A 15,307-nucleotide genomic window follows, 5' to 3' on the forward strand; every position below is an offset into this window, starting at 1 on the left:
TGTTTATTTAATTTGATTTGTTATTAGTTTTATTTTGTTGCTTTAGTTTTAATTCACACTGCTGCCTGTTGTCATGCAGGGCTCCCTTAGAAAATAGATGTTTAATCTCAATGGGAATTTATTGCTGGTTGAATTATAATAAAACGTCTTTACTTCCTGTGAAATACAAAACATGTCCATTATTTCACTGTTACTTCTGCAAAGCTGTAAGGCCACACAGTATAGACTGAGTTTATTTATATGCATGAAGTAATGAACCAAAGGATGCAAGTACACAAGCATCCTCTTAAGAAGTTTGATTACATTTTCTCTTTTTAGTGGACTGTCAAAAATGATTTAATGGAAAATACAATGGCTTTATCTGCAACCAGTACTATTAGATGAAAATAGCTCAGTCAATTAGTCAGTCAGTAAGAACTTTATTATCCCTTTAGAGAAATGTGTTGTGCAGACATAATCACACAAGTAACATTAGCATAATGGATAAAGGATGCAGACAGTAGTCTTACACCGTAATAGAAAATAGTTCATGAACCTTTCCTTTCTACAGAAAAATATTTAAAAAATGTTCAGCTAATATGAAATAAGGTGAATGGTATTAAAGGTGAAAGGCAGCAATAGACTAGAATGCGTATAACAAATAACAGTATAGAATATTTAGCTTTAGCTTAGTTCTTTGTGCAGTAATTTGATGGCTTGGAGTACCATATCTTGTATTCGATCAAATGGTGGTTTACTCAGGCAATGTTCCTGTATATGAAATTCATAACATTTGTGACATTTAGTTACTTGTCATTAATGTCACACAAATGTCTTAAACTGGTTTAATTCACTTTGTAACTGCTTAATCTCCAGGGTCAGGTTGACATGTCTGGTCTGCAACAGGTTCATCTCCAGGGTCTGGTTGTTGTAGTCACTCTGTAGCTGGTTGTTGACTAAATAATCTGCAAAGGAAAGGCAACTATTGAGACACTTCAGTGTGGAATTCCTCAGGGAAGCTGCCTTGGCCCCCTTCTCTATTCTATTTTTGTAAATGATATGCCATATGTATTACATAATGCAGGAATGGGGATTTATGCGGATGACACGACCATGTATGTATCGTCAGAGAGCATTGAACATGTTAATAAGGTGCTTCAGTTAGAGCTAAATCTGGTTTCTGAATGGATCATGGAAAATAAGCTGAAGTTGAATGTCTTAAAAACGAAATGCATGGTAATAGGCTCGAAATATGCTCTCAAGACAGATCAGAAATTAAGCTTATCTTTGCAGGGTGCTACTATTGAACAGGTTAAAGAAGTCAAACTGTTGGGTGTCACTATTGACGAAACACTGTCATGGTCCACCCAGATTAATAATACAGTGGTGAGAATGAGCAATGCCATCTATACCATTAGAAGGAGTGCTTATCTGCTAACTAACACAACAATTAGACTAGTCATACAATCTCTTGTTCTGTCAAATCTGGACTACTGTCCTGTTATCTGGTCTAGTGCATCAAAGCAAGAACTTAGTAAACTTCAGCTTGCTCAGAACAGAGCGGCAAGACTAGCACTTCACTGCTCTGTTAGGAGTAGTGTAGATGCTATGCATGCCAGGCTGTCATGGAGGAGGGTGGATGAAAGACTGGCATGCAGCCTTATTCTGTTTTTAAAGAATGTGTATTCCTCACAGAAACCCTTTAGTTTGTTTTTACAGCTATTACCTGCAAATGAAAGACATGGTTATAATACTAGACAGGCATCAAGTGGTCACTTTATTTTACCTCTGCCCAGAATCAATGCACTTAAGAAAACAGTAATGTACAGAGCCATGGCATACTGGAATGTGCTCCCCCCTATTTGACTCTAACAAGAAATACATTTGGTTTCAAAAAGAAACTTAAGGAAGCAATAATCAAAAAGGAAATTAGATTAGATTAGGTTATTATTTTTGGTATTTTTGGACAGACAAACCTGTTTTGTTTTTAATTTAATTTAATTTTTTTATTGTTAATATAAATGATGTTCTCCAAGTTTGTGTTTTTGTTCACTAACATTGATTATGTTGTACTGCATTTTATGATTTGTATTGTGATGATTTTGCTTGGACCCCAGGAAGAATAGTCTCCACTAAGGTGTAGACTAATGGGGATCCTTAATAAACAAACAAACAAACATTAAACACAGTTGTTGCTATTGTTCATGATGAGGTCAAGCATCTGTGTGGAAAAGCAACTTTAAGAAGAAGAAAACTCAATGATCAGCTGTGTTTTTATGTGCATAGTTCTCAACATGTATATGAAGTACTAGAGAACCAAAACACTATCAAATGTAAAGCATGGTACAGTAGTCTTACTCACGTTGCAAGGCCACGTCTACGGTTCTCACTCCTAGTATAAAAAACAGCAACACCAGGCACACTGCAGATGTTCTGCGGATGCTTCTCCGGGCAACTGTAGGGTATTAGTACAGTAGAGTTCAACTTTAATATGATCAGCTTCAATGTTTCATTTCAAAGAACGCAGAGTGAATATTATAGAATTAAGTTGGAATGCAAGTGCAATTTATTCAAACCATAGGCGCTGATTCCATGGGTGCTTCGAAGCCCGAGTACCCACACAAAAAAAAAACACAAATATACAGGACTGCTCAAATGCGCCATGTTGAGCAGTTATTGTGTTATAATACCTTGTAACATTCATACGACGTATGATGCCCCCGGTCTGACCGCAAGAAATTCTCAACCAATTTCTGTCATTAAAATGTCTCTGTAATCTGAAAAGTCTGAATGTTTTTTTAATATAAATTCTTAATTGATTTTATCAGACAGAGAAGACAAGAACAAACAAAAACAGTAGACACAGCACAATTCCTTGTGCCAGTTATGTTTTTTAATCATCAGCCAATCAAATTTACAATTTGAAATTCACTCTCTCACTCTCTCCCTCTTTCTTTTGCTCTCTCTCGCTCAAAGCCATGTTTTCTAGAGAGAGAAAGAGAGAGAGAGAGAGAGAGAGAGAGAGAGAGAGAAAGAGAGAGAGAGAGAGAGAGAGAGAGAGAGAGAGGGACAGATGTACAATCCGTCTCAAAACGCATACGTATCGTCCCTCAGTAAATACTGTATTCTACTAATTCATTAAGGTTTTAAAACTTGGTTGTGCGTGTTTTGTGACCGCGCTGTCCATGGTGCTTAAGGGTGCACATGGAATAGTCTATAGGATCTACACACTGATTATACTGAACTGATACAGAGACATATACAGTACCAGAAAACAATGCTACTGCATGTTTGCAGGTGGCACTCAACTGTTTTGAGCACCCACCGGCAGAAACGTAAATAAGCACCCATGCTTAGAAGCCCTTCATCTTCCAAATTATTTGATCATGCATTAGCAATTATAGAGACTACGATGTGTGAGCACTCAGATGCCCACCAATGTTAACCCATTAAGACCTGAAGCCGATTCTAAAAGTGTCCTTAAATCCTAAAAGTTTCCTGAAAAACGTATGTTTCTATATCAGTGGTTCTCAAACGTTTTCATGTCAAGGACCCCCAAAATGATAGGTATTTGGTCACGGACCCCCATCTCAAAATATTTTGTTCCAGGGACCGCTAGAAGCAAAGATTTGAATTAAAAGTGTTCGCTTTATATATAAAAGAATTGCCCCAATTTTCAAAAATAGCAGATCTACAAGCTCATATAGCGCGGAACGAAGTGACGTTGCGAGGTGCTGTGAGGTTGTAGATCAGCTATTTTCACAATATTTATCTGTGGAACCGAGTCAAACTAAATGTAATGCCTCAACTGCTTCAATTCCAAGTGGGCAGTAGGAAAAAGAAAAAAAATCATAGGGGGGCCCAGGCCTAATGAATGGAAGAAATACCTATGTCCATTTTGTTGGATGCTGATGTGATACATAGATATAGAAACCACGCGAAGCTTGACCAATGTTAGCTCGGCTGAGACGAGGGGGACACATGGAAGGACAAGAACGAAAACATACTCTCCACCTCTGGCGGAGACAATAATAATAATACAATTCCAAGTGCTTGTCAGGGTGGGGGGCCCCCAGTTCAAATATGATATTTTTCAGCGGGTCGTTGCCTGAAAAGGTTGAGAACCACTGTGTTAATGTGTACCTTGATCTCCTGTAGACTCCTGTGAACCGGAGCGTCGGCCTGACAACACGTTCACCTCCTGCTCTCCTTTCTCCTCCTGCCTCTCCTCCCTGACTCCTCCATCGTACATCACACGCCGCATGACTGGTTTGCCCGAAATCAATGCAGACATCTTATGGAATGACACAGAAAAGTTCATTTGTATTAAGTGGTGTAAAATAAATAAGTGCATGTACAGTACGCAAGTACTGCACATAAGTCCAATTTTTAGGTACTTTTACTTTACTGTAGTATTTCCAATTTTCCATAATTTTATATCTACTACTCTGCATCTCAGAGGCAGAATATTGTACTTTTACTCCACTACGGTTATTTGAAAACTTGAGTTACTTCGTAGATTTTGATTATTATTACGAAACACACCTTAACCACTTCAGCCCTAACTTTGGCTATTTGAAAATATCAGATCTACAAGCTCACAACGCGTCGCAGCTTGTAGATCTGATATTTTCAAAAGATTTTGTATAAATTCTAGACATTATGATAACTTGTGAAACGGATAATGCATAATGAGTACTTTTACTTTTGGTATTTTAATCATATTTTGATGCCAATACTTTTACTTGTGTTTCTACATTGTAGTATTGATACTTTTACTTGAGTTTCCACCACTGTAATATTACGCATTAAGTGATTACTAAATAATGTGATATATTTGTAAATATGTTATCTTACTTACTTTGTCCAAAGTCTGTGTTGTCTTACATTGGGCTTCAATGTTGCACAATAAACTCTGATCTGCTGTCTGTTCTAGTTTGACTTTAACTGTCAACCCATGGTTTTGCACACACTTGTGCATGGGCATGAACACACAAACACACAGAACACACACACACACAGAACACACACACACACACAGAACACACACACACACACAGAACACACACACACACACACACACACACACACACACACACACACACACACACACACACACACACACACACACACACACGCACACGCACACGCACGCACGCACACACGTGCACGCGCACACACGCACACACGCACACAGTGCACAATACTCTTTACCGCAAAATGTACGTGCAAACAAAGACTTGTTAGATGTGTTCAATTCTGGGCGGGCAAAGAGAAAGGAAGATTTGCCCTCAGCAGCTGCTGTAGATGTTCCCTCCAGCAACTGGCCAATAACATGATTCAGATTTTATAATAATTGCAGAGAAATAAAGTTAAATTTAGTTGCATTCATAACAGAGGAGATTGTAGATAGTAATAAATAATAATGTTAAAAATATCTCTTGTTTGTATAATTTAATAATAATTATGTAATCATGTAAAATTACTTGATGGCCAATGTATTGCGATAGTAAGCATACATCACTTCAAATTCCATACATTATGGCAAGTGTACAATATTTAATTATGTGCCATTCATCTGCAGAGGGAGTGGATCTCCTAGTCAAAGCTTGAATTAGTAAGATGTTTTAAGGATCTAATTCATCTAAATAATACCTTTGTCTTCCAACTTTGAGAGTACATCTGTTAAAGACGGGACCCAACAACCTCTTTAGAATACATTCAAAATCAGTTCAAAGTGTTTACTTTCAAACTTGTTAATAGACAAGATTCAGAATAATGCTTTTGTGAAGTAACATTTTTATAAATAATTTCACTGACCAGATTGGTTCATAAAACCCTGGGTTAGACAACGGACAATTGAACACATTGACTAGGGGCCAAACAACAGAGTAGTGAATAGAAGTGTTCATTATTGACTCGATAGGTGTGCAACTCATTTGTCTTGTCTCATTATGTAGAAAAAACAGACCCTGATCTCAGAGTGATTTCCCTGCTAAAATAAAGGTTAAGTCATATATAGAATAACACGCATGCACGCGCACACACGCACGCACACACACACGCACACACACACACACACACACACACACACACACACACACACACACACACACACACACACACACAGATACACCAGAATATGCAGGCTTTTAGCACCAGGGGACAGGTTCAGAATAAACACTGATGACTGTAACCAGACTAAACCTAACGGAAAAATTATTCCAATGATACTGGAGACTTGACAATTGAAATACAATGGTTAGCTATTCAGCTGTTAGCAGTCATTGAGAAAGCAACATATTTGATACTATACAACCAATATACAACTACAGTACGTGTAGATATTTGATGCATTTTTTTTCATCATTTACAACTAATGTATATAGAGGATGCTGTCAGGGCCAAACTGGGCATGTGCATGATGAGTTCTTTATGTGTTCTTTATGATTTATCTCAGTTTCTAAGAGTTGGAATAAAATCATATCTGGTTGAGAGTAAACAGGATACTTTTTAAGAGTTTATGAAGGATGAGTCATGATGCAATTAGCAACAGTAGCAATTGTGCAATCAGGATCAAAGTTTTGACTCAGACACAAGACAATACATGTTCTAACAAAGAACAGGAAACAATACCACACAGGAAGCCTGTTTTTATGACCTACATACAGTACACAGTGGCAACTATAGTCAGCGCCTGTGCAGTGGGTATGCACCTACTGTATCTGTGGTATGTTTATGTGTGGTATGTGTATCTAGGCAATGGTTCCAGCTACAGCTGCAGAGCATTAAAGGCATGCAGCTAAAGAAACAACAGATAACATTCTGTAAGTCTCAATTGCAGTGACTATTTCAAGTGTGAAGTGTCCAAGTGGTCCACTTCTGCAATCCATTCACTAAGGTGGCCACAGCTGAATGGCTAGAGAGGCCGCCTGGGGATGTGTAGGTCCCGGGTTCGATTCCTGGCCCCACAATGTGTCAAGGTGAACATAAGCATTACCCACATCACTCCAAGACCTTTAATCCCCAACTACCCCCTGACTTTGACCACTTAAGCAGCAATAATCTGGTTGAAGCTGAAAATTGATTCCCCCCTGTGGGATTAATAAAGACTAATAGATGAATGAAGACAAAGAAGATGAGGAGGCTGAAGGGAATGAGTAGAGAGGGTACAGGAAGACCATTGAGTGTGAGGTTGTGCTTCTAAGTAACTTTAAGAGAATGTATATTGCTGTTTCCTGTATTTGTTAATGAATTATCTAAAACCCCAAATTGGGTTAATGGTTGTAAAAAAAATATATATTTACCTTTCAAGTGAGCCAACTTGGCCCACTTTTAGATCATTTCGAATGTTCACCTTTTCCCCCATTAATATAGTGGTGTTAGTATATGTTATTACATGCATGATAATGAGACTACAAATGTTTGCTTGTATTTTATATGCACTATGCAGTACATCAACATTAAAACAAACTTAATCTGGGAAGTCTGTGATTATTTAGAATTTTCTCTTTTATTTTACTTTATCATTTTTATATTTTGCTAATTGCCCGAACACGGGCATATAGGCGCCCGAAAAAGCCGAATGCACAAGGATGGATTCAAACCTACAACCTTCGCGGTGGTGGGTACTAGATATACTTTACCACTGAGAATGTTGGGGCCCTGAGCAGAAAATCTTGAACAGGCCCTCACATAAAATGTGTATGTGGGGCCTTTTTTGGTTCCGCTTGTGCAATTCAGGGCCAGGCTCTAGAGAACAATGGGTCTCACTTCAGTCACTTGACCTAATTTTCATGAGGCCCCTACTGACCTTTGGGCCCCTGGGCCTGGGCCTGGGCCTGACTGGCCTATAGGCGCTGTACATGTACCTAGAGTCTATAAACTGCTTATTTACCAGCATGTCATTGTGTGTTTTCAAAGTGTACAGGTTATAAGCTGATAGTAATAAGAGGTATTTTTGAGCGGTGTAGTTGAGCGGTGTAGCCGCTCCTATAAGTGGGGTTGGGGTCGCTGTACTGTGATTGGCTGATAAGCATTCAGACCCTTTGCTCAGTACTGTGATTGGCTAGCGAGACGCATGATGAAATTCATAACCTATAAATAGCACCACGCACTTTTTTTTTGAAGTGAGCTTCCATCACTGTGATGACCACTGTTCTAAATAACACCGCTCACTTCACACTGGGTGTGATTTTTGCCAGACCCAGGGGGTCGGCCTACATGAGGCTTTGTCGGTCTGTCCCTCTTTTCCTCCCGGTCAACGTTTTTCCTCCCGGTTCAACGTTTTTCCTCCCGGTCAACGTTTTTCCTCCCGGTTCAACGTTTTTCCTCCCGGTCTGACCCTCTTTTCCTCCCTGTCCCTCTTTTTGATTGGCCAAGCTTAGCGTGACGTAGTGCTCTGATCTTCAGATTTCAACCACTAGGGGTCTGGCAGTGCTCCAAGGAGCACTTTTTCTAGTTTTTATCATACTTGATTTTCCGGCCGCTATGCAGCCTTCAAATCTTCTCCTAGATTGCGCTGATGAGAGCAATGGTCACTGAGTTATGGCCATTGGAGTGTTAAACACTGTTGTAACACTGCTGTGATGCCACCTACAGTAGGTGGCATCACAGCAGTGTTATATATATATATATTAGCAGTGTATATATATTAGCAGTGTTATATATATATATATATATATATATATATATATATATATATATATATATATATATATATATATAGACTGAGTCTATAGTCAATCACAAAGTACATGCTCATTGACGTGCTTGCGTCAATGAGCATGTACTTTGTGATTGACTATAGACTACAGACTATTGCAAAAGCACTGTTCAGGGGTCCACCATGAGAATAACTACACCAGGGCCACATAGTACAACTCAGCTTACTGTGTCAGGGGCCCCCAGGGGCCGACACGTTGTCGAGGTGCACCGTTGCTCTGATCCTCACCAAACTTGCCACAAACGCCATTCAGGGGTCTGCCATGAGAACAGTCACACCAGGGGCCACGTTGTACAATCCAGATATTACTGGCTCAGGGGCTGCCAGGGGTCTGGCATGAGAATAGTCACACCAAAGAAGAACCTATATTTCACGCACATACAGTAGGTGGCATGTGACGGCACGTGACGTGACGTGACGTGACGTGACGTGACGTGACGTGACGTGACGTGACGTGACGTGACGTGACGTGACGTGACGTGACGTGACGTGACGTGACGTGACGTGACGTGACGTGACGTGACGTGACGTGACGTGACGTGACGTGACGTGACGTGACGTCCAGTATCCACGTCACGTCACGTCACGTCACGTCACGTCACGTCACGTCACGTCACGTCACGTCACGTCACGTCACGTCACGTCACGTCACGTCACGTCACATGTAGGCTAGTATAGTTTGCTCAAATAGACATTGAGATAATTATGTTATAGATTTTTTATTTTGGCCTTCTCAAAATAATTCTTGCATCTAATTCTACAAATAGCTAACCAACTTTTATAATATTAAAAATGTAATGTTTTAAGTATGATTTGTTTATTGTACTTTCAAAGCTCCTGGAAGTGACTTTTACCGATTTCAGTGCACCAGCTACAGTCCCTCCTCACCATTGGATCTCTTGTAGACACCCTACAGCTACTGTATCTATGCCACTAATGGTGCAATTCACAAGAGTCATTTTGAATGTTTGAGTGAATGGATGCAGATTCCTGAGCCCAGGCCATAAATATGTGACTTATCAGTAACTTATTCAATCAAGGTTTAGGATGTGGGTGGCACCCTAGCGCCCTCTATTGACCAGTCACCACTGTTTACCAGATAGCTTCACCTTGAAGTTTATTTTATTTTTTTGCTTCATTATTGGCCTAGTTTACATTCTTTACCAGTATGCTTGAAATTAAACAAATGGAAGGAATTAACAAGGATCCTGCTGCATTGGCCATATTTGGTTAGTTTTTTTCATAATCAGAATGCCTTTCAGAATGTTCTACATATCCTAGTATAAAGTTTTAATTGGCACTGAATGCCACCAAAAGATTTATTGGAGAAATTGTATTGGCCGAGAAAAGAGCGAGGAAGGTAAGACTCAACAATGACCTGCTGGCATCTGTCTACATGACATGCTATCTACGTTACATTTTAGCCTTGGCATAATCCTGCAAGGTCGTCAAGGCTATAGGGCAAGTGCTACGGGCTGAGGTGGAGTCTAAAAGGTGAGTCTTCAGCTCACAACGCCTGATCAGCACTCCCATCATCCCAAACACATAAATTCCAATACACCAAATCAAACCAAACCTACACTTTGATGTACAGTGAAAGCCGCTCCAAGCGCACTCGGAGAGCCCTCCACTCAGCTCCTCCAAAAAACAAATGACCAATTGGGACAAAACTATTTCTGGGTCAAGCTTTTGGGTATTGGAATTAGTGTGTTTGGGATGATGGGAGTGATGATCACCTGTTGTGAGCTTGTAGATCTGCTATTCTCAAAAAATAATTGAAATGAAGCTTTTTTAAACAAAACAACACACATATTTATTTGGGGGTCCATGACATAAAAATATTTGAGAACCACTGGTTTAAATAGCCTAATAATTTCAAAAATTGGGAGCAAGCCCAAATAAGTCCCTTATAATAAGCGGACATGGCAACACTGGGAGGCCTAATTAAAAGGTATGCACACCAGTGGCGTACCCACCATAGAGGCAAGGCAGGCGGCCGCCTGCCCAACTCAAATTTAGCCTCCCCTAGAAAATAAAGTAAAAGAAAAACAAGCAGTGAAAAAATTCACACCAAATAGTGCCCGTCGAGCTATTAGCCCGCCTCCTCGTCCATTCACAGGTCGCCTAGCGATTCTGACTCCAAGAACGTTTGTTAGTAAGTCTTTTATCTCTGCTTTTCTCTCGCTTAACGTCAAAATTCCATCGCATCCGATTTGAAAAGAAGTTGGCTAAGAAACTTGAACTTAAAAAAAACTCCCAAAGCTGTGTATGTATGTTCATTTCACTTCGTGGACAAGAGACCTACACGGGACAACCCATATCCAACGCTGCTGTTGGGTGAGAGACCTCCAGAGGAGAGTATCGTTCAGAGACATTTAACGGGTAAGATTAATTTCTACAAGGCATTAAAACAAATCTGACCTGGCCTGGTCCACGGCAGGGCTCATTGTGATTTATTTGTGTCGCAAGCGATTCAACCTATCGCAAACAAAAAGTTGCAACGCATTTATGATCACAAACACATGTACTAATCTGTCATTTGTAACGTCACTGTGTGTGTGTGTGTGTGTGTGTGTGTGTGTGTGTGTGTGTGTGTGTGTGTGTGTGTGTGTGTGTGTGTGTGGTGTGTGTGTCACACCCACGCACAGCGCTTGTTTTTTTTTTCTTCTCCATGCACCTTGCCAAAATAATGGCCTATTTCTAGCCACAAGCAACTCTTTAGGCAAAAATATAATTTCCCAAAAAGAAAGATGTAGGCCATTATTTTAGGAAGGTGACGGTACAACCTTAAAGACAAAAAAGATGCAATAAACAAAGTTTTTATTTTTTCAAAAAACAATGTGTCATAATCGTATGTTTAATTCAGTGCCTTAAGCATGGTGGTGTGTTAAACATGTACAATTACATCTGTCTCAATCGATAACAACTACTGCAATACATCTCATTGTACACTAATTAAATATGTCTGTACCCGCAGACGACGAGCCAGTTGCAATGGAGGCTTCAGAGGAGCCACATTCCGTGGCAAAGAGCTCACATGATGTCCAGACACAGTGGTCAGACCCAGGAATGGAGGACCACATCTATGCCAAAGCTCCACCTACCAGGACATCTAGCGAGCTGACTGAACCATCCCCTGAGAGCTCACAGTCTGTTGCAGAGGATCTCCTAAAAGATGATGAAGACTGTCTTCTCTACACAGGGATTCCTCTACTTGAATTCAACACTCTTGTGTCATGCTTACAAAGCTTTGCCCGCACATCAACAATGCTTGTTGTAGATGGACCAAGGACCAAGGACCTCAACGGAAACAAGTCCGCAAGGACTTTTTTGGTCGGACCTTTTAGACAAAAGTATTATAAATGTAACTGTGTTGTTTTACATTCTTTTGCCTAATACAAATTTCAATCAATCAAATGTTTTTAATTACATTAATGAAACCTGATTCAGCAAAACGCTTCAAAAGGTCACATAGTCAGGCTAGTAAAACATTGTCATTCTGGATAGATGTAATTGCTGAGCACACTAAGGATCTAATTCCATGGCTGCCTCGTGAAACCATAGAAGCTACTATGCCACAGGTTTTTCTGGAGAATTTTCCAAACAAAGTCAGTGTAATTGACTGTAGAGAAAGTGTTTTGCAGAAAGCAAAAAATCTGGACTCAAGAACCTAATCTTACAGTCACTACTATGCTTGTAATGCTGTGAAATATCTAGTTGTAATTGCGCCATCTGGAGTCATTATGTACATTTCAGATGCTTATGGTGGGAACTGTAGCAACAGATTCATAACCAAAAACTCTGTGCCCATTAATATTGTCCCTAAAATGGACAAAATACTTTCGAAAAATGAATTCAACTTGATTATCTCATTGGAAATTAGACAATACTGTTTCTGGATTATCTCATTAGAAATTACATAAGCATTTATTCAGGCCTGTCAAAACGGAAATACATAAAATACAATTAACAGTGATGTGATTGTGATCTACATTGTGTTACATTAACTCTCCTCTCAGATTTACAAGGGCTGCAAAAATTCTAACATGAAAGATGATTTGTGTCCTAGGACAAATACATTGATGAAAGATTTCGCACTGTGTTTGTGTACTGTAGGTTTACGTGTGTGTGTGTGTGTGTGTGTGTGTGTGTGTGTGTGTGTGTGTGTGTGTGTGTGTGTGTGTGTGTGTGTGTGTGTGTGTATGATCCATTTACTTAAAGAGAGCCATATACTTTTGGCAGAGATGTAACTTTTTCTCAGTAAAATCATCAGCCAATTTAGGTAGCATGTGTAAGAAGTAGAACTTCTGCAGTTGTTGCACATGTCCATCAGTGTAGTCTTTATTAAATGGGACGTCCACTTCTATGTGCTCACTTGGTGTCCAGACGACCAGCTGGCAACTTTGTCATCATGCCATAGCTGTGAAGCACTTTGTGTTTTGGTTTCTTCCGTCAGTGTAGCTGCTTGGATTGGAGATAGTTTGATGTAGGTTTCATAAAATACCCTGCATTTCCTACAGGTGAGTGTAGTGCTGTGTTCAGTGTGACAGAGTGTGCTCAGGTCTGAATCATGTAGGCTTGGGCTTGCCTGGCCCTGCCTGTTAACATCGGCTCTGCAACTGAGCTGAAGAAGACCATCTGTCTGGAGGTGACTTGAAGTACTGTACTTAAGTACAAATTTGAGGAATCTTTACTTTACTGGAGCATTTTCAATTTGCAGTACTTGTATGTCTAGGCCACTACATCTCAGAGGCAAATATTGTACTTTTTACTCCACTATAATTATTTGAAAACTTGAGTTACTAGTTACTTTGTAGATTTTCATTATTACAAAACATGCATTAAAAACGTTACCCCATACTTCGGCTATTTGAAAATAGCAGATCTACAAGCTTTCTTTGTGAGCTTGTAGATCGGCTATTTTCAAAATACTTTTTAACATTTTGAAGACTTGTGAAATGGGACATTTTGTATAATGAGTACTTTTACTTGGTTACTTAGTTATGGTAAGTGTAAGCCGTGTTTGTGCGCATAGCGTCTCTCACAGTAAAATCCTCAGTGTTCATTATCCAGACCAGTTGTAATTGTGAGTGTGCAAATAGAACCATGCTTTCATTTGTACAGTCATAGTTATATTAAGAAGGTGAGAATAGCCACCACACAATACAATACATGTCCTTTCCTTTGTTGACAGTGGGATAATATGAACGTCATATGCAAATTAGCCATGAGGTGGTCTTAGAATGTCAACAAACAGCACGTGTTTCCTCGCCGACCCAAATAGACTACCCAAATAAAATACTGGAGCACTTGGCTTGGGCCTGCACGTTTAATTATATATTGATCTACCTATCTGTGTTGCATTTTTACTGCTGTTGATGATATGACCTCAGCACGGGGACTGATGGTTATCTTAAATGATAATAACGGGTTCATAAATGACGTATTGATTACGTGAATCAGCTGTGTCGGGAGGTATCTAAAACATTCAGAACAGGTCGTAATAATGGATGCGTACATTTACATTTGCCTACTTAGAACTATGGACTCCACAAAGCGATACGAGGCCACTTCTTAACGTCATCATGCATTAACACATGCATGATGTGTTAATGCATGTGTACTAGTGCCCCACACGAAGGCTTCGTGTGCTGTGCGTGGCTGTCATTACAACCGAACCAAACTAAATGAATGGCTTAAACTAGAGTGCTTCGTGACGAAGCACTCTAGTTTAAGCCATTCATTTAGTTTGGTTCGGTTGTAATGACAGCCACGCACAGCACACGTTGTCCCTGAGCTCATTGTGACGTTAAGAAAAGCAGAGTCTTAATAACAAACGTCTTGGAGAATCGCTATGCGACCTGTGAAGCTGCAGCTACGTTCTGCTGGCAAATGTAAACACACTGTGCCGCTACTTTCTACTTCCGGTCCCCCCGCAGGAAGTTTCCCACACATCAGGAAACTACCCGCGGAAACAGGTGGATAGTGATGCAAATGTATGCCTTTGTTTGGGGTGCTGCCAGGAATGCCAGGTGTGGGGGTCTGGGCCATCACCTGTACTCACCTGGCATAAAAGGGGCTCTGAGAGCAGCTTTAGCCATTCATTACCAAATATAATAATTTGTGCAGGACATCATGTTCGCCTTTTCTGTAATGCTGCTTTTTTTTTTTTAAATACATAGGCCTACATTGAATATACTTGCATATTGTTTTTATTAACGTTTTTCAGTTTTGTAGTCAGTGTAGTGTTGTTGTCAACTTGTTTCCCCCCAGATTTTCCGTTTTCCCCCGAGTAGGGGGGGGGGGGGGCGAAAACAAATCTGCCTGCCTTAAATGTAATTCCTGGGAACGCCACTGATGCACACAAATACTTTCTTTCACAAGAAACGTTAGATTTAGATTTTTATAAACAGAAAACACACAATTTGATAATGATTCTAAATCTAACCCTGTTTTAAACTTGACATGACCCCCCTTTTTGTCATCCCAAATTCCCAATAGAGCACCGAAGTCCTGACGTGACTCGTTCATCCCCAGGTTTGCGGAAGTAATTTCTCTATGGAGAATAACATTGGGTCATCTTAGAATCGTCTCATATAAGAA

At 39.9% G+C, this 15,307-nt stretch overlaps 1 protein-coding gene across 1 annotated transcript; it reads right to left on the reverse strand.

The window, feature by feature from the left end:
* Positions 1-435: 435 nt before the first annotated feature.
* LOC308083927 (uncharacterized protein) lies at positions 436-4,939 on the reverse strand. Its single transcript, XM_080426348.1, has 4 exons — positions 4,841-4,939; positions 4,123-4,273; positions 2,342-2,434; positions 436-944 (listed from the first exon to the last, which is right to left on the reverse strand). Exons 2-4 carry the CDS (start codon positions 4,271-4,273, stop codon positions 802-804), a joined length of 387 nt encoding a protein of 128 aa, XP_080282474.1. The 5' UTR covers positions 4,841-4,939; the 3' UTR covers positions 436-801.
* Between the last annotated feature and the right edge of the window lie 10,368 nt (positions 4,940-15,307).

Source organism: Gymnoscopelus braueri (assembly GCF_963280865.1).
Source record: "Gymnoscopelus braueri genome assembly, chromosome: 4".
Taxonomy (NCBI): Eukaryota; Metazoa; Chordata; class Actinopteri; order Myctophiformes; family Myctophidae; genus Gymnoscopelus; species Gymnoscopelus braueri.

Bases quoted from the DNA above. Each gene is read 5' to 3' on its own strand.
- LOC308083927 (XM_080426348.1), bottom strand. From the start codon at position 4,273: ATGTCTGCATTGATTTCGGGCAAACCAGTCATGCGGCGTGTGATGTAC. The intron at 2,435-4,122 runs GTACACATTAAC...AATACCCTACAG, and splicing joins GGAGTCTACAGGAGATCAAG to TTGCCCGGAGAAGCATCCGC. The intron at 945-2,341 runs GTGAGTAAGACT...TTTCCTTTGCAG, and splicing joins CGTAGACGTGGCCTTGCAAC to ATTATTTAGTCAACAACCAG.